Below are 19,112 nucleotides of genomic sequence, written 5' to 3'. Positions count from 1 at the left end.
CCGTTGAAGCTCAGTGAATGAATGAATGAGCACATACAAAACCTATGCTTTCTCCACCCATAAAAGAAGAAGGAAGAATATAATTTAATAGTTTGGTCTCATGATCAGCTCAGTAAACCTTTCCTAAATTCCTAATATGAACCTGGGCTTGCACAGGCTCTTATAAATAATATGTCCCCATGGAACTCATGTATCTACTGATGGAGACAAAAGTGATAAAGTTCTCTGTGTAAGGGGAGTATCCAGTGCTGTGGAGAACAAAAGAGGGTCCTCTGCTTCTTGAAGGAGAGGGCACAAGTTCGGAGACTCAGAGAATGAAGAGGAAGACATTAAAGAGCTAGGTTAGATGTTTTTTCTTCCTTCCTAGAATAGCTCAGTCTACATTTCATAGGCAGCTGATAAGCTCAAGTAGCATTGTGTATGTACTTTATTCCAGATGTTGATTCAATGCTCTTTTAATACACCCTTAGCCAGGCAGCCATGAGTGGCAATGGGCACCTCTAGGTACACATTTACTTCATCCTAAAGGTTACATGTATAAGAGAGGGTGCACCAAGGTGACCAAATTATCTGGGACTTAGTAAACTCATCCACTCTGTGAAAAAAACAAAAAGAGACCTCAGCAAAGTGAACCATCACCACTTTAACCAGCTACTCTAATGAGTGTGGCATATCATGCTAACGAGGAATCTTGATCACTCAGTAATCATCACATAAGCAGTTGTGGATAATTGCCATCACTTTGCATCTGCTGTGAAGACCTCAGAGATTAAATGTGCTCTTGCCTGATTACTGTAGTCTTTAACTGATACAGAACATTGTAAAAAATTAACGGATTGAAAACAGAAAGCAGCCTCATTTGAGGCCATTCTTTATTGTGAATATGTTTTTATTTTCATTAAAATTATCTCTTTACCCAGTTTAAATCTGTTGACATCATTCCTTAATGCAATAAAGAGCTCATGCTCTTCTTATTGTCATTATAATTTCTCTCTCTCTCTTTATGAATGCCTTGAATAAGCCTTATACATTGAATAAAAGCCCCTTATAAAAATACTAGAGGCCCGGTGCATGGATTCATGCACAGGTGGGTTCCCTCAGCCTGGCCTGCGCCCTCTTGCAATCTGGGACCCTTCAGGGGATGTCGGAATGTGGATTTTGAAAGCCAGCAGTCCGACATCCCCCTGAGGGATGTAGCAGTGCCAAAGCAGCAGGCAACTGGGCACAGCTCTGCTGCCATTCATCCTGGACCCTCTTACCTGCCGCCACAATGGCTTAGTAGTGTTACTGTGGAGGTGGGAGAGGCTCCCACTGCTGCAGCTGTGCTCACCAGCTGTGAGGCCGACCTCTAGCTGAGTAGTGCACCTGCTGTGAGAGCGCACTGACCACTAGGGGGCAGCTCCTGCATTGAGAGTCTGCCCCCTGGTGGTCTGTGCTTGTTGTCATAGTGACTGGTTGACCAGTTGTTCCAGGCTTTTGGTCATAATGGTCACTTGGGCTTTTATATATACAGGCAATCCTTGGGTTACTTGGATGTACATAGTTTCATGGTTATGTCACCATCTCCCATTTATTTATTAAAAAAACAAAACCAGTTCCGTCATTTCAATGTATGTACATGTTTTTTATTATTTATTTACCACAAGTAAAAGTCAGGAATTGTTATCTTTCTTTAAATTTTTTTTTTTTTTTTTTTACTATTTCACTTCATTACTGCTGTGTATGTGCTCCATGTGAGTGATATAGGTGCTTATGTAGGTGGATTCTGACTTACGGCGAAAATTGCATTATATCGTGCCATAGGAATGGATCTCCGATGTAAACTGAGGATATACTATATAGATAGTCCTGAATAATAATCATGGACACTCCAGTTTTATTTGTACTGAGTTATTTAACAGGTAAAGACTGAGCTTTTGAATATTATTCAGTTCCACTAGCATTTATTAAATATCTACTACTATGCAAAAATATTTCTATTCATAATATATATAGTATTTATGATTTTATCTCATAACTGTGCAAATAGTTATATTTATGCAAATTGAAATTATCCTACCCATTTTAAAAATTATATATATTTTTATTGATTTCAGAGAGGAAGGGAGAGGGAGAGAGAGGTAGAAACAACGGTGAGAGAGAATCATCCATCAGCTGCCTCCTGCACACCTCCTACTGGGGATGGAGTTCACAATCACTGCCCTGACCAAAATCCAATCGTGAGCTCATGGTCGTGAGTCAACGCTCAGCCACCAGGCCACACTGGCCTGGCATAAATATTTCTAGGGCTCAGTCTGCACAGTTCTCCTTGACCTTTGGGTTTCTAATATTTGGCTAACTCAGGCCAACAAACATGTATGTATGATGGTATGGAAATATCAGATACCAGGGGACTAATACCATTTCCTCTTCTTTTTTTCTTCTGGTGATTTTTATTTTTTAATAAAAAGACTACAAAATTGTCTGTGCTTATCTCTCTCCTTAATCACCTTCTGTAGTCTGATTTCAGCTAAGTACAAAAGGAAAAGTAGGTCAAAACTGAGGGTAATAAAAATATTTTGTTTAAATTATTTGTTTAAACATTCCTAGAGCCTTAAAAATAATAAAATGACTATTGCCTTAATAACAGAAGGGTGAATCTATTGAATTTTTTGGAGCATCTAAGACAGTTCTTTGCTGGATCTTACATGAACTACAACATGGCTAACGAAGTTCCATTGGGCATTGGCAAAGACACTTGAATGACATTGCTTATTTGAGAAAATCATTGAAAAAGCTAAAAATAAACAAAATACTAATTATAAACATTAGTCTATATGAAACTCATAGTCTAGCTCTTTTTATAAAGAATCATTTGTTTTGATTAAAAGCTGAAAGACCTGGCCTACGTTAGAACAATTTGGGGTGGGGAGAGTGGGGAGTGGGAAGTTTGTGATTGTCACAGGGCAGACTGTTCATATATTTGTTGAACATTTGGATCTGTGCAAATTGACCTGAGTGCAGACCCTCTCAAAATTTGCAGTGATCTTTATCTTAATATAGCCAAATTATAGATTATTTGACTTAGGTCATTATTTATGAATTTAGGTCAATATTTGTGTTATTTGCTATTTTTCTCACAAATATAATTTCTGATAAACCCTGCTGATATATTTGCCATGTCATCTGCTGCCATTTCTTAATTCAGGTTAGCTTTTGAGATGATGATGCATAGGGATTTAAAACATGGCCAACCTCTCCCTATCTTAAAGGAATAGATTCTCATGGCCCAATAGCATTCTAAATTTGTGTTTATGGAAACATCTGTTTGATAATTTTCCCTGTTCTCAAATAAGATGCTATAAAGACAAGATTTGCAGTGCTCAGTTTCTTCAAGATATTTGGAAAAGTGCAGGATGTTCCATCACGTGAGAAGTATCCTTGCCAAAATCAAGTTTAAATTGTCTGAGACACTTTAATAGCCTCTTGAATAGAATTGGATCGTTAGACAAATTGGTTATAGTCATTTGGCTTCTTGTCACCAACCATCTCATTTTACTCTCATATAATCTGTATAAGGTATGTACATCTTATCTAAAACTTTTACAAATAATTTCATATAGAATTTTAAATTATAGTTTTATATCACTAGAGGCCATTCAAGCACTGATTAAATACAGGTAATAAATTAAAGAAAAGCAATGGAAATGAAGAAACTCATGTAGAGGGCTAAGATATATTCTAAGACCTTCATAGACCCTTGAATTCTCATAACACTAGAGCAAACAATTTTTTCCATAGGAAGCCATATATTTCAAATAATAACTAGCACTCTTAGTGCTTACTATCAGCTTTACATGTATTAACTCATTTAATCCTCACACTAACCCACAAAGAAAATATTATAATCTCTATTTTACAGTTGAAGGAGCTGAGGTACAGGAAGGTTAAGTCATCAACCCAAGGTCACATTTGGTGTGGTAACCTGGATGGTTTTACTTCAAAGTCCAAGATCTTAAGTACTTACTCAAAAATTTAGTCCAGATCTTCTGTGAGGTCTATAAACTCAAGACTAATGCAATTATTAAGCAATTAAACAGAATCATTTCATTAAAACTGTACTCTAGTATATAGAGTTATTGCTGACGTGACATTAGCCAATAAACAGCTCAGTGACAGGATTGATGATGTTTGAGAGCTCAGGCTCTTGGGTCAGTCCAATGTGGCCCTAATCTCTCCATTGCTTACAGATTGTGACCTTGGGCAAGTCACTTGAACCTTCCTTAATATCTTAATTTTCACATACGGAAATAATGATAGTATCAACTTCATGGAGTAGTCTGTGGATTAAATGAATCATGCAGCAATATCAAGTCAGAGGACAACCATTTGGCAGTGTTCTCCAGATGAACTGACTTCTTTATGAATCTGATGGGAAGGACTGAGATAAGGCCGAGGGTTCAGCTAGGTTATTACTAGTTCAAGTGACTCATTATTATAACCAGGCCTCTCAGTGCTTACATTTCAGATGTATCCCTCAGCAAAACTGCAGATTGCTACATGTCAAGGACCTGGGAGTTGCTCTCCAATAGTCTCAATCAGGGGAAAACCAGTTAGTACTTGCCAAAATCTGTGTATGTGTTGAAAATGATTCTCTTAGCCAATGCTTATTACGTCTTTTGAAATATTTGCCACTAAAATTTATGTCTGGTATAGATTAGATTTCTAGTTAAACGGTGAACATTAGTCCCTGGTGAACATTTATTCACAGTTTCCACATTATTTGGTAGGGTTGATTGATTTAGGGAGTAACATATTTTTTTTAACTGAAAGCTACCTACATGTTACTTTGTGACTTCTAATAATTGTTTAAATAATTATTTTGAAAAGTTATGAAAGCAGTTAAAGCTTAATTATATAAGAAAAGTGATATTTTGTTATTCTTTTTAAAAATATATATTTTATTGATTTTGTACAGTGAGGAATGGAGAGAGATAGAGAGTTAGAAACATTGATGAGAGAGTCATCGATCAGCTGCCTCTTGCACACCCCCTACTGGGGATATGCCTGCAACCAAGGTACATGAATCGAACCCGGGACCTTTCAGTCCCCAAGCCGACGCTCTATCCATTGAGCCAAAGCAGTTTCGGCTATTTTGTTATTCTTGATGATTGCTTAAAATTGACCCATATGAGGTTCATTTCTAAAATTGACTTGGTTGGGGTTAATCTTGTTTTTTAAAAAAAACATGTTATCGATTTTAGAGAAAGAGGAAGGGAGAGGGAGAGAGAAACATCAGTCAGAGAGAGAAACATTGATTGGCTGCCTCCAGCACGCCCCTTACTGGGGATTGAGCACAGAATCTGGACATGAGCCCTTGAGCTGGAATAAAACGGGTGACCTCTCAGTTCATAGGTCATCACTCAACCATTGAGCAACACGGGCCAGGCAAATCTTGATTGTTTTAACAAATCTGATGAACTTTAGTTAGGGCTCTTTTCGTTATACTTTGGAGCTAAAATGTTTAAAAGTATTATTCTGATGAAGGCACAGGATTTAAAAAATAAGATGTTGTAGGATAACGGGTCTGTTGCATACAGTGGGTAATTGTTGGGCACTCTGGACACCAAGCTTTAATATCAGTTAATGTGAACCTTGGAAAATTATGTAGCTTTTCTATGCTTTACTCTTTACTTTTGTAAAACGGGCCCACTATTTGCTTCCCTTGCTAACTTATGTAAGTGTTATAGATAATTTGAGCTTTAAGCCCCTTTATGAAAAGGCTCAATGAAAATCAAGCTTATAGCTATAACAAAAGTTTCTGTTGCTATTGTTTGTGATAATATTACCACCATGATCAGATGTTGAACTCTGGGAAGAGATGATAACTTTTTAATATGAGAAATCTTCCTAGGCTATGAATTAGTAATTTACATATTTGAGGGCCCCAGGAGTGGGATACACACACACACACACACACACACACACACACACACACAGGCCTAAGTGATCAACTGGTTGTTATGACGATCGAGATGATGATGCACTGACCACCAGGGGGCAGACACTCAACAAAGGAGCTGCCCCCTGGTGGTCAGTGCACTCCTGCAGCCTACCAACTGCCCCAATGTGGACAAAAGATGGCTGCCACAAGATGGCCAGCAGGGGAGGGCAGTTGGGAGGAACCAGGCCTAAAAGGGAGGGCAGTTGGGGGTGATCAGCCCTTCTTAGTTTTCTACCAAGTTTTTATAACGTCCTCTTTATCATAAACTATCTTTTTATTTTTTATTTTTGGTAGCATGGGGCCTAGTGCAGGGACGAATGCATAATAGCTCCTCTTTACATGTTTCAGCCACATAGTCCTATGAGTGATGGGTGGGCATTCCAGAGGAGTAATTGAATCTGAAAAGGCATGAAGTGAGCATCATCAAGATGGGAAGTTTCAGTAGGGAAAGGAGAGAGGGAAGACTGAAGCAAAGATGGGAGCTTGATTTTAAAGTCCTTGGTGATAGGTCCAAATGTGTGTGTGTGTGTGTGTGTGTGTGTGTGTGTGTGTGTGTGTGTGTGTATATAATGTATGTATGTATGTTCTTTGTGTCCTACACAGAGACTTAGCATCCTATTATGACAAGAGAGGAAAATCTGTTCTCCAAGCTTTGGGAACTTTCTGGAGGCTTTGGGAACTAAATAAGTGCTATTCTGTTATATACTGCTTCTCTTTCTCTAATTGCAGTCTTGCCTATATGCCGAAGTCTGAACATTTCTGTCAGCAGTTGGGGGCAGAGACTTGCCTGTGGGCTGCTGTAGATGGAAGGAAGCATAGAGGACATGTTTATTGTATCAGGAGCACACTTAAAACTGAACTATTAATGATGTTAGCAAGCCCCTGAAGGGGTCTTCATCAACTCTGAGTGCCTCTAAAGAGTATGAAATCGTTGGTATTCATGGAAAATTTCTTTTGGAGATAAACTTTTGTGTCTTAAGGAATTTATTCCTCAAAGGCACAAATAAGATAAGAAACTTGAACTCATCTGGAAAAAACTTTTACCCTCTGGAGACCTGAGTTTAATTTTCTGACTTAAATCTCCATATTCTAATATGTTTGGCATTTTTAGCTTTTTCCCATATCACAAAACCATCAGGCAGTCTGATATTTATGGGTTAGGGTCCCTAGAGTGATTCCAGATTAAAGTTTTCGCGGTAAAGATAAGATTATGAAATAGAGCAGAAAGGAGAAATTAGTATAGTTATGACCTAATATGAAGTGAAACTGACATGTGTTCATATTTGACCTCTAGATTGCTTATTTTTTATTTAAAAAATATTTTTATTGACTTTTATAGACAGAGGAAAGAAGGGGAGAGGGAGAGAGAGATGGAAAGATCGATGATAGGGGAAACATCGATTGGCTGCCTCCTGCATGTCCCCACCTGGGATCGTGCCTGCAACCTGGGCATGTGCCCTGACAGGGAATCAAACCAGAAACCTATTGATGCATAGGTTGACTGAATCACACTGGTTGGGCCATATTGCTTATACTTTTTAAAAATATATATATTTTATTAAATTTTTACAGAGAGGAAGGGAGAGAGAGAGTTAGAAACATAGATCAGCTGCCTCCAGCACACCCCCCACTGGGGATGTGCCCACAACCAAGGCACATGCCCCTGTCCAGAATCAAACCCGGGACCCCCCAGTCCAAGGCTGACTCTCTATCCACTGAACCAAACCGGTTTTGGCCATATTGCTTATTCTTAAAGGAAAATTATACCTTCTCTGCACCTTCCATTTGAAGGGTATAGCTAATAAAGATATTTCTTACATATTTCGAATGATTTTTATCATTCAGAACATTTTACATTTTTTATAATCCTGTTTTCCAAAGTTCAAGAATAGTAGAAGAAACTGACTACAGATCACATGTATGACACTGATATTAACAATGATTTTGTTTGATTTTTTTTTTTTTTACCACTGTGTTTCAGGTTAAAAAATATTACTGAGTCATTTTTTTAAAAAAAAATATTGATTTTAGAGAGGAAAGGAGACGGGGAGAGAGAGAGAAACATCAATGATGAGAGAGAATCATTGATCGATCGGCTGCCTCCTGCACACCCCCAACTGGAGATCGAGCTCACAACCTGGGCATGTGCCCTTGACCAGAATGGAACCTGGGATCCTTCAGTCCACAGGCTAGGGCTGGTGTCCTTTTTTATGAAAGGTGAAGACTGTGCCCATTTGCCTCTCCCCAGTTCTTTGTTTTAGTAAGTTGTATTCCTTTAAAATAAAATAAAAATTACAGTTGATATAAAATAAGTTTCAGGTATATAATATAATGATTACAAAGTGATCACCCCAATAAGTACAGTACAGTATCTGATACCATACAATATTACAATATTATTGACTGTATTGTCTGTGCTGTAATTTACATCCCCATGACTTTTTTTTATAACTGGCAATCTGTATTTCTCAATGCCATTTTCCCCCATTTTTTATTAAGGTATTATATGTTTACATATATTACCATTGCTCACCCCACTCCCATACATGTCCTCTCTTCCCAGTGTTTTGCATCCATTAGTTATGCTTATATGCATGCATACAAGTCCTTCCAAATTTAATTGTTTGTTGTTTTACTATCTCTGTATCTATCTTTTTGTTCATCAGTTTATAATGTTCTTTATTATCCACAAATGAATGAAATCATGTGGTATTTTTCTTGCATTGACTGGCTTATTTCACATATTAATGCCATTTTTTTTAAAGTTCAGTTCACCAACAGAAGGCATAAAAAGTATTTCAAAATGTTTCCAGCACCCCCTGCTGGCTACATCTTCGCAGTTCCTAAATAAATATAGGATCATCAAATACTGCTCATTTTCAGATAATATTTTAGGTATACCTACTATTTATGCAGTTATTTTTATTTAGAAATAATTTTATTTGCATACAATATATAAAGTTGAATTGAACTTTCACTTGAACACAGTTTGCTTTATAATTTGTCAATTGATATTTGAATGTGCTTATCCTTCCAATCAATATAATGATATATTTGCTGGAGACAAATTAGTTGCCATAACCTTTTTACTAATATTTCAGATGAAATTCATTGAGGGAGAGGCATCTCCCCAAATGTATCTATCGTAAATAATGCTATCATGAGCGTCTTTGTGCATAAACCTGTGTGTATGTTTATTGTATGCTAACTACAAAACTTGCAATATTAAATTTTAAGAAGAGCACATTGAAAAAAAAAAAAAAAGAGCACATTGAATCTTGAAAGACATCCTCTGAGGAGGATTTGGGGGTGGTAAGGACCTAAGAATTATAGCCACAAGGACAACGATCATGGTTGTTTGGCTCACCCGTATGATTCAAGCCATGATCTAGCGTATGCTAATGACACCTCTTAGGAACTTTTTGTTGGGGAGAAAGGTAATTATTTAAGGGAAGCATAATTTTTTAGTTAGTGCCATTGTGAAGTGACAGCACTGAATTTCACTTTCTTAAAAATACAATTTAAAAAAAAGAATACAATTCAAAGATGCTAAACTGAGCCAAGTTCGTTTCCTAAATGACAAGATAAGCTAAGTGACAGAAAACTTAGGGCCATTGTTTATAAACATTGAGCAAATTTTAACTGGAATCCTGTGCTAATTTAAAGATACATTTATCTCTTTCAAATAAAAACATGTCTTCCTGTTCTGTGTACACCCTTCATTCCATATTTTTAACAACAATTTATTGCAGTTGCTTTAGTGTTCCCATAGTGCTTCATGTTTTTCATCTTCACACTGTATTGTAATAATGGTTACCTCTTTGTTTCCCCCACTGGTTGCTCGTTGCTCATTGGATGGATGGGAGGGTGAGTTGGTAGGTGGGTGGGTGAAAAATGGATGCCGAGTATTAATAGGACTGAGGGTAGAACCTTAACGCCTTCAATGTTCCTTTGATTTCTACAATAATTGCTTGCTTTTATGTGTATGTCTTTAGGCGTGTTTTTTGGCTGAACACACACATACACACACACACACACACACACACACGGATGTTTTAAGTACTATTAACTGATTTTATTTTCTAATAAAACATTATTCATCCCAAGAAATGTACTATTCTGAATCAGTAGAAAGTCTTAATCATAGGCTTTCTTAAAAGAGTTATAGTTTGTTAGTCATGCACTTAATATTACACAGTCCTAAGAGCTAATGATTGACTTTCCTAAGTTAAGTCCTCTGATTCTAAATTTTTATGGTCCTTGTATAACAAAGATGTATAATCTATTAGTACATGCTAACATTATGATGTTAGTATGATGATTAATGCATCTGGATAGGTAAGCAATGTTAAATGCCTTAAAACAATTTAATTTCATAGCCTTTCTCCCTACAATAATGTTAACTGTATTAATTTTTCTATCAATCCCATTATGACAGGATAAAAGCAATTTGGTGAATTATCACACAATCAATATCACATAGACCCTAATTAGAAATCTAAGGCTCTTTGCATATTGTACTATAAAGCTTCAGTTTTGCTTATTATATATAAAGTTATTATAAGATATATTTTAGAGTAACAGAAAGTACTTCTACCTATAACTTTAGAAATAAACGTATAGAATCTATTTAGACCTCTTGAAATGATTGTAGAAGTTATAAACTAGCTGATTTGGGCACATAACTTGATTTAATAAATGAAGAAACTGGGGCTCAGAGAGATTAGGTAAAATTTTCCAAAATCCTGGTGCCTGAGCTACATTTCCTGATTAATCATTCAATCACCCAGTTTTTCCATGTTGCTTCCCTTGTAGAAAATAGAGAATAAAATTATCTTATCAATGCCAGGAAGGGTGTTTTGCTGAATTAATTAGCTTGTAGCAGTAGTGTCTCTGAACTATGTGTAACATTTTCATATTTCTCTTCTTTGCAGAATGCAAAGTATGGCGAAATCCACTAAATTTATTTCGGGGTGCTGAATATAATCGGTAAGCATTTTGACAGTTTGGAAACAAATGAGTAGTTCAGAGAGCGAAGACAGCAGCAAATGTTTTTGCTGGTTCATTTAGGGGTCATTGTAAGAGTCTGTTTAGAGCTCCTATTCTTTGATACAGTCCTCAAATGTTTTGATTTTTCTCTTGTATAAATATTTTAGCATTGAAATTAGGATAATGTACAAAAATACGTAGTCTTTGGAAATTTTCTATTATAGACATTCTTTTCATTATATATTGTTCAGACAAAATATTTTGAAGCTTACCTGGAACATGGTTATAAAGATGCCACAGAAGTTATGTTGAAATTTAATTTTGCACAGTAATTAGGCAAACCGAATTATCATAGCTTTGGGGAAATATTATAATATTTCTGTTTATAATATTAATTAGGGAAGATTTTCATTAGCTAGTGCTAGTGAAGTGTTAACCCACAAATATATGGGAAAATGTTTACTTTATATTTTTCTAAAGAAAAAATAAGATGATTAAAAAATATGTATGTTTTTATTCATTGGCAAACTGTTTTAATACTCAGTTAATGGTTTATATTTCACTTCCTATGCAGATTAATGTTTTGTAGGCCTTGCTTTCCTTTCTCAAAGGTGTTTGACTCTTTTATTTCCCCTTTACAGATACACTTGGGTGACAGGACGAGAACCTCTGACTTACTATGACATGAATCTCTCTGCCCAGGACCACCAGACTTTCTTTACTTGTGACTCGGACCATCTGCGCCCTGCAGATGCAAGTATGGAAAATCCTTTAGTTAGTTCTTGAGTGATAGGTTTTTTGTTTGTTTGTGTTTTTTTTTTTTTTTTTTTTTTTTTTTTTTTTTTTTTTAATTCTGTGTAAGTAGTAAGCTTATTACTTTTAGAATATCTGCTCTATAAAAACCCCAAGGAATAGGTACTTCCGGACAAGATGGCTGCATAGTTAAACATGGGACTGCCTCCTCCCACAACCACATCAAAATTACAACTAACCTTCAGAACAACTATCATTCAGAACTGCCTGAAATCTGACTGAATGGAAGTCCTACAGCTAGGGAATTAAATAAGAAGCCACGTCAAGTCTGGGAGAAGGGGTGGAGATGTGTGAAACCGGCTGGTCCTGTACCCACGTGTGGCAGATTGGGAGGGATATGTCAGCTCCAGAGGTCCTCCTGAGGAGCCAGGGGTCCCAGCCCCACACCAGGTCTGCCAGGCCAGGGTTCTAGTGCCAGGAAAAGAAGTTCCCAAAACTTTTGGCTGTAAAAACCAGTGGGGATTTAAGCTGAGGGAGACGGGGGGCTGCTAGAGTCCCAGAGAGTTCCCCTTAAAGGGCCAGTGCATGATTTACTCATTCCCACTGACCTCCAGTGCTGGGGCAGCAGCTTAGAAGGCACCAGCACATATGGGGAGGAACCGAATTGTCTGGCATTGAGATAAGAGCTGGGGGTTGGGGGAGCAGCTTTCTCATAGACAAAAGTGCTGGCAGAGGCCATTGTTAATTTTCAGAGCCCTTCCCCCACAGAGCCAACAGATAGGTGCCACATATGAGACTCCATCAACCTGGCTCACACTGTTGTCTTGCCCTGGTGATTCCCTGAGGCCCCACAACACCCAATTTTGGGCCCACCCAAGCTGTTTCCAGTGGCTTTTTCATACGAATGGCCTGTCTTGGCCCATGCTACAGATTTTTCTAAAATCTCTCAAATAAGCAGTATCTGTCCTCGATGAGCCCCATACTTCTCACTAAGTGGCCCTAGGCCTGGCACTAGTAGCAGCCAACTTGGTTCACAGCTTGGCCTCATCAGGGCACCTCAGTCTAGGACATGTAGCAGCCTTCTGAAGATTCCTTTGTAGCTCATGCTGGTGGCCCTGGGCAGAACATGGGCAGCAGCTGACTTTGGCTTACACTTCCCAGAAGACCCCAATGGACAGCTTCAGAACACATTGAAGTATCACCATCCAAACACCTCCACAAGTTACACACTCAAGGGGTGTACTTAGCAGGCATCAGAGCCTTGCTGAAGAAAGTCCTGCTCTTTGAGGTTGAACCCTGCACAGCTGATCCTCCACAGTGGTCACAAGTTGGTGGATGTAGATAGTCCTTGCAGCTAATCAGCCTGGGGGCAAATCCCTCTCATTGATATGCCAACAGCAATCAAGGCTCAACTACCCTAGGAGGTGTACACAGACCACATTGGGGGGAGGGGGGTGTACCTCAATGCTCAGAGTAGGTGATCAGGGAGGAAGTACCACTGTATCCTATAGAACACCTACCAAGCATGGGAGATGTAGCAGCCCTACCTAATACATGGAAACAAACACAAGAAGGCTGCCCAAATGAGGAAACGAAGAAACATGCCCCAAATGAGAGACCAGAACAAAACTCCAGAAAAAGAACCAAATAAGATGGAGATAAGCAATCAACTAGATGTAGAGTTCAAAACATTGGTTATAAGGATGCTCAATGTATTTAGGGGAAGAGTAGATGAATTTCAACCAAGGAATAGGAAACATAAAACCGGAGATAGAGAAAATGAAAAAGAACCAGTCAAAAATGAAGAATACACTAACTGAAACGAAGAATAAATTACACGCAATCAACAATGGGGTAGATAAAGCCCAAAATCAAATCAGAAATTTGGGAGATAAGAATGAAAAGACATCCAATCAGAATAGCAAAAGGAAAGAACAGTTTAAAAAAAATATAAAAGTTTAAGGAGCCTCTGGGACAACTTCAAGCATTCCAACATTCAGATCATGGGGGTGCTGGGAGGAGAAGAGAGAACAAGAAATTGAAAACTTACTTGAAAAGATAACCACAGAAAACTCCCCTAACTTGATGAGGAAAATAGACATACAAGCCCAGGAAGTGCAGATTCCAAACAAGATGAACCCACACCAAGACATATCATAATTAAAATGCAGCAGGTAAAGGCAGAGAATCTTAAAAGCAGCAGGAGAAAGGCCATTAGTTACTCACAAGGGAAACCTTGCAGGCCAGAAAGGATTGGTGAGAAATATTCAAAGTGATGAAAAGCAAGGGCCTAAAACAAAGATTGCTCTGCCCAGCGAATGCATCATTCAGCATTGAAGGGCAGACAAAGAGCTTCCCAATCAGAAAAAACTTTGAGTTCATTACATGAAATGTTAAAAGGGTCTTCTTTAAGAAGAAGAAAAAGCCTAAGCTAGTGTGGCTCAGTTGATTGGAGCATTGTCTCATACACCAAAGGTTCTTGGGTCAATTCCTGGTCAGGATGCATAACCAGGTTTTGAGTTTGGTCCCGGGTTTATCCTGGTGGGAGGCAACACATCGATGTTTCTCTCCCTCTCCCTTTCTCTCTCTAAAAAAATCAATAAAAACATAACCTCTGGTGAGGATTTTTTTTAAAAAGAAGGAAAAAATATAAACATTAAAATGGCAATAAATACATATCTATCAACAACTGAACCTAAAAAAACAAAACAAACAAACAAGCAGAACAGGAACAGACTCATAGTTACAGAGAACATTTTTATGGTTACCAAGTGGAAGGAGATTAGGGGGATGGGAGAGGTGGAAACGGTGTAGGGATTAAGAAGTCCAAATTATAGCCACTGGAGAACAGTATGGAGTTTCCTCAAAAAACTAAAAATGGAACTCCCCTTTGACCAAGTGATCTTACTTCTAGGAATAAATCCCAAGAAACTAGAAACACCAATCAGAAAGGATATATGCACCTCTATGTTCATAGCAGCACCATTCACCATAGTTAAGATTTGCAAGCAGCCTAAGTGCCCATCAGCAGATGAGTAGATTAAAAAATGGTATAGCCCTAACCGGTTTGGCTCAGTGGATAGAGCATTGGCTTGCGGACACAAGGGTCCTAGGTTCAATTCCAGTCAAGGGCATGTACCTTGGTTGTGGGCACACCCCAGAGGGTGTGTGCAGGAGGCAGCTGATCAATGTTTCTCTCCCACTGATGTTTCTGACTCTTTCTCCCTCTCCCTTCCTCTCTGTAAAAAAATCAATAAAATATATATACTGTATTTAAAAATAAAAAAATAAAACTGTGGTACATCCATACAATGGAATATTATGCTGCAGTAAAAAAGATGGAGTTCTTACCATTTGCAACTGCATGGATGGAACTGGAGAGCATTATGCTAAGTGAAATAAGCCAGTCAGAGAAAGATAAATATCACATGATTGCACTTGTGGAATATAATGAACTACATAAACTGATGAACAAAAAAACAGATCCAGAAACAGAGAAGCATCGATCAGACCATCAAAACTCAGAGGGAAGGTAGGGGAGGATGGGGGTAAGAGGGAGAGATCAACCAAAGGACTGCAGGTATATAAGCCTAACCAACAGACACAGACACCAGGGGCACGAGGGCATGAGTGCCAGGGAGGAATGAAGGGGTAAGGACACATACGTAATACCTTAATCAATAAAGAAAAAAAGTACAAATAGGTTGTTACAGAGTAGTCATGGGGATGATAGTCAATGATATTCTAAAACTATATATATGTTGTCAGATGGGTGTGAGATTTATTGTGATGATCACTTAGTAAATTGTGTAATGTCTAATCAGGGAGGTGTACACCTGAAATTAAATAATAATGTATGTCAACTGTAATTGAAAAAATGACTTAATAACACAAACAAATAAAAATTAAATTGGAGATTGACTAGTGGAACTCAGTATTCTGATACCTAAATAAAGGCTCTATCACAATGAGGTAGTGAATTAAAAATAAGTCCTCATTATAATTTAAAATATCATTTTTAAAATATTCCAAGGTTCGATTTACATGTCTTGAATATTTATAAATTTTATATGAAGTTAAATCCTTAATTGAGATAGAATGAAAGGTCATGTTTTCCTAATGATGTTCTATAATAGTTAGAAATTGGGAGTCGGTGAATTCAAATGGTTAAAGAGTATATTATAGAGATTTATATGCCTATTGATTGATTCATTAGAATTGAATGGGGGCATCCCATTCAATTGGAATCCATATTTGTTTTCCATCCTAGAAAAGAATTTGTTGAGCATGCATCTGACACTGCTCGAGTTATAAATAATCCCACTATTATTTTTTATATTACTAAACTTAAAGTAAATAGGTGAAAAAAATCTTTAAGAAAGGGAATACATACATACTCCTAAGAAAATAACTTAGAAGATAAAAAAATTATAGAACAAATTAAATAAGGAGATTGTTACTCTTTTTAAAATGGTACTCTTCGCCATGGTGGAACATCATAGTAAAAAATATTTCAAGCATTGAGCTTCCCACAATATACTCACAAACTACTTTGATATATGAAAACTAGGTTTGCATCAAACACTGGAAACAGGTACACCTGTTAAAAGCCTAAAGTACTTTTTTCTGACCCAACTGATAATTCTCAGATGGTTTTGAAATGTGCTAATATCCAAAGCTTGTGGCAGATGTTTGAGGAAATGACTAATATCAATAGAAATTATGTTGTGTGGGGGAGGCTGGGGGAAGGTCAAAGTGGGGGAAGAAAGGAGATATATGTACTACTCTATGTAATACTTTAAACAACAAAAAATAATAATAATAAAAAAGAAATTATGTTGTGTCTGTGTAGAAGGAAGAAATTAGAGCAATGTCATCTCAAAATGTGTGCAATATACTTTAACAACAAACAACATTAATGAGCAAAATAAATATTAAATATATTTAGAGTGCTTCTTGATTAAGAAATTTTAATCAAGATTGTTTCAAATATTATAGAAGATAAAATAGTCTGTAAGATTTATTTCTACTTTTTTCTTGCAAAGTCTGTTGAGACAAGTCTAGTGTTAGTGTTTCAGGTAGCTCTGTATTGTTTATATCTGTAGCTCTGTTTTGTTTATACCTGTATAAATTTGTAGAAAAATTTATACAAAGTGAATTTGGGAACACTGTTTTTAGCACAAACTATAAGTACTAAAAGAAACTTCTACTATCTATGAAATGAATGTTCCAACATGGTCCCCATGTAAATACATGATATTACAATATTTTGTGGGAGATACCAGCATTCCTCACATAAGGTTCACCTTCGTTCTAGTATTCCATTAAAAACTGAAAGGTATTACAAATAGCTAATGCATGTATTAGTCTATGACAATGTGCGTTAGTAGTATGTACAAACTACTACCCAAGTCTGTTGAGACAAGTCTAGTGGTTTATAGATTTAAATCTGTAATTTTATGAGCATAAGAAAGTTTAGATATCAGCAATTGGAGGACAATTGAATAGCAAGTTAGAATATGTTTGTGTGACTTTGAAGGATTGGGCTGATCCTCTTGGTATTGAAAAATTCCCCTGTAATCCAAGCCTAATGCTACTAATTCAGTTATTGTCCTGTACTGAGCTTTCTTAATTATATGTATTGATTAACTTGCTTTTTTCTCTTTTTTTAAAATAGTAATGCAGAAAGCCTGGAGAGAGAGAAACCCCCAAGCTAGGATTTCGGCAGCGCATGAAGCATTAGAAATAAATGAGTAAGTGGGGAAAATCTTGCTTTTAAAAGTGAAATCTTATTCTTTGGCGAATGTATAGAGTTGCCATTGATAGGATACTGATATTAAACTATGCATTTGAACTTGAGGATTATTTTGGGGACATTTGTTTATAAAAAAAGACTTTGTGAAGGTGGTTTTAGTAATTTTAGAGAGCAATTCAGTGGTTTGCTGTGATGCTAAATTAAATCCTTCAAGGGCTACCCATGGGATATTGTGAGTATATAAATAAATACTATTCTTTGCATATCTAAAACATTTGACAGGGAAATTATTACAGATGTGGAATGCTCATCTGTATCATCACAATTTCTAGATAGAACTTCTGCTAGTGGGGAAATCATAATAAAAACGTAAGGTGAAAAAATGACACTTTAAAAACACTTCAAGATCAAGGCAAAGATAAGAGGAAGGGCTGTGCTTGGTGTTGTTAAACAATCTATGGGTTACCAAGGAAGACTGGGAAATCTCTTCTGGAGATCTCAGAAAATGAGAAAGATTCTTGAAGTTGGAGTCATAAAAGCTCAGGGTTGGCAGAGATCTTAAAGGTCATTTAACTCCGCCACCCATCTGGTGCTTGAATCACCTCGACACTCTCCCGGCCAAGTGGTCATTGTTAAACTATTTTATGATTTTTTTCTGAAGAAGGTTACAGAATCTTCTTCAGCGTTCTCAGAAAGAAAAAAAAAATACTCGAGAGTTGGAAATCCTGCCATTATAACCTGTTGATCTATGTGGTTTCTGATTCTGTTATGCAGCATATTTATTTTCCAGTTTCTTGTCATCTACAAAATTGATGTGCCTGCCTTCTGTGTGTCATCCATGTTTATGATAAAAATAGCAGCGTCAGGGCTATATCCCTAGCACATGACATGTAGAAATCATCATCCCTTGGTATTGTTCAGTTAATTACTAAGCCACCATGATTCAGCTCATACTCCTCCATTTTTATTTTAAGGGTGCCAGTTGTAGCTGTGGATCTTTAATGGGTAGTAAATCTATTAGAGTAAATTAAGCTAATGCAAATTGATTTGTTTAGTCTTAGTGAATTTAAGCTAGCTCCAGTGCTCACTTTCTTTTTAAAATGCTCGGAGACTATCCCTTTCACAATCCATTAGAATATCTTTCCAAATCACTGTTCTATCATTTGGGAAGTCTGCCTTCTTCCCCTTTTTGAACATTTATCCTACATTTGTCATCTCATCTTCTAGTACTTCCCCATTCTTTGTGAGTTCTTAACTATTCCTTGGCCTGCCTATGTTTGTTGGCTTCCTGGGATTTGCCCATCCCAGTATAGTAGTAGTCGATTTAGGATAGACTAGTTATTTGCTATGACATCTTTTTACCTATTTTAGAGTTTAATTTCTTCTCCCTTTTTCAGTCTGACGATCATTCTCCCTAATGGAGAATCCAGGAACAAAATAGGAATTAGAAAATACTGCTTTCTCTTTATCTGCTGCTCCTAATTATAAACTTTCCTTGTTTTAATGTTGTTGTTGTGTTGTTGTTTGTCTGTTTTGTTCATTTATTTTTGTGATGATCTTAGAGAAATGGGGATGGTGATAAGGCCTTAAACATAATTTAAAAACAGGAAATAGATGGTTGTCTTTAGCACT

The 19,112-nt window shown here is 37.0% G+C and overlaps 1 protein-coding gene across 13 annotated transcripts in view; it reads left to right on the top strand.

Annotated features, from left to right (window-relative positions):
* The window catches only part of ST7 (suppression of tumorigenicity 7), a 227,770-nt gene that overhangs the window by 124,413 nt on the left and 84,245 nt on the right, over positions 1 to 19,112 (top strand). For all 13 annotated transcript variants that reach the window (XR_014796149.1, XR_014796150.1, XM_084896967.1 and 10 more), the window contains 3 exons: positions 10,918 to 10,972; positions 11,614 to 11,729; positions 17,403 to 17,478. Coding sequence is in view for 11 of the 13 variants with exons in the window: in XM_084896967.1 (XP_084753093.1) it covers positions 10,918 to 10,972; positions 11,614 to 11,729; positions 17,403 to 17,478 (247 nt within the window). In the remaining 2 variants the exon portion in view is untranslated. The remainder of the gene's footprint in view (positions 1 to 10,917; positions 10,973 to 11,613; positions 11,730 to 17,402; positions 17,479 to 19,112) is intronic.

Source organism: Pipistrellus hanaki (genome assembly GCF_964339955.1).
Source record: "Pipistrellus hanaki genome assembly, chromosome: 10".
Taxonomy (NCBI): domain Eukaryota; kingdom Metazoa; phylum Chordata; class Mammalia; order Chiroptera; family Vespertilionidae; genus Pipistrellus; species Pipistrellus hanaki.
Note: the sequence above shows the minus strand (reverse complement) of the source record. Positions and strands in the feature narration are given on the sequence as shown.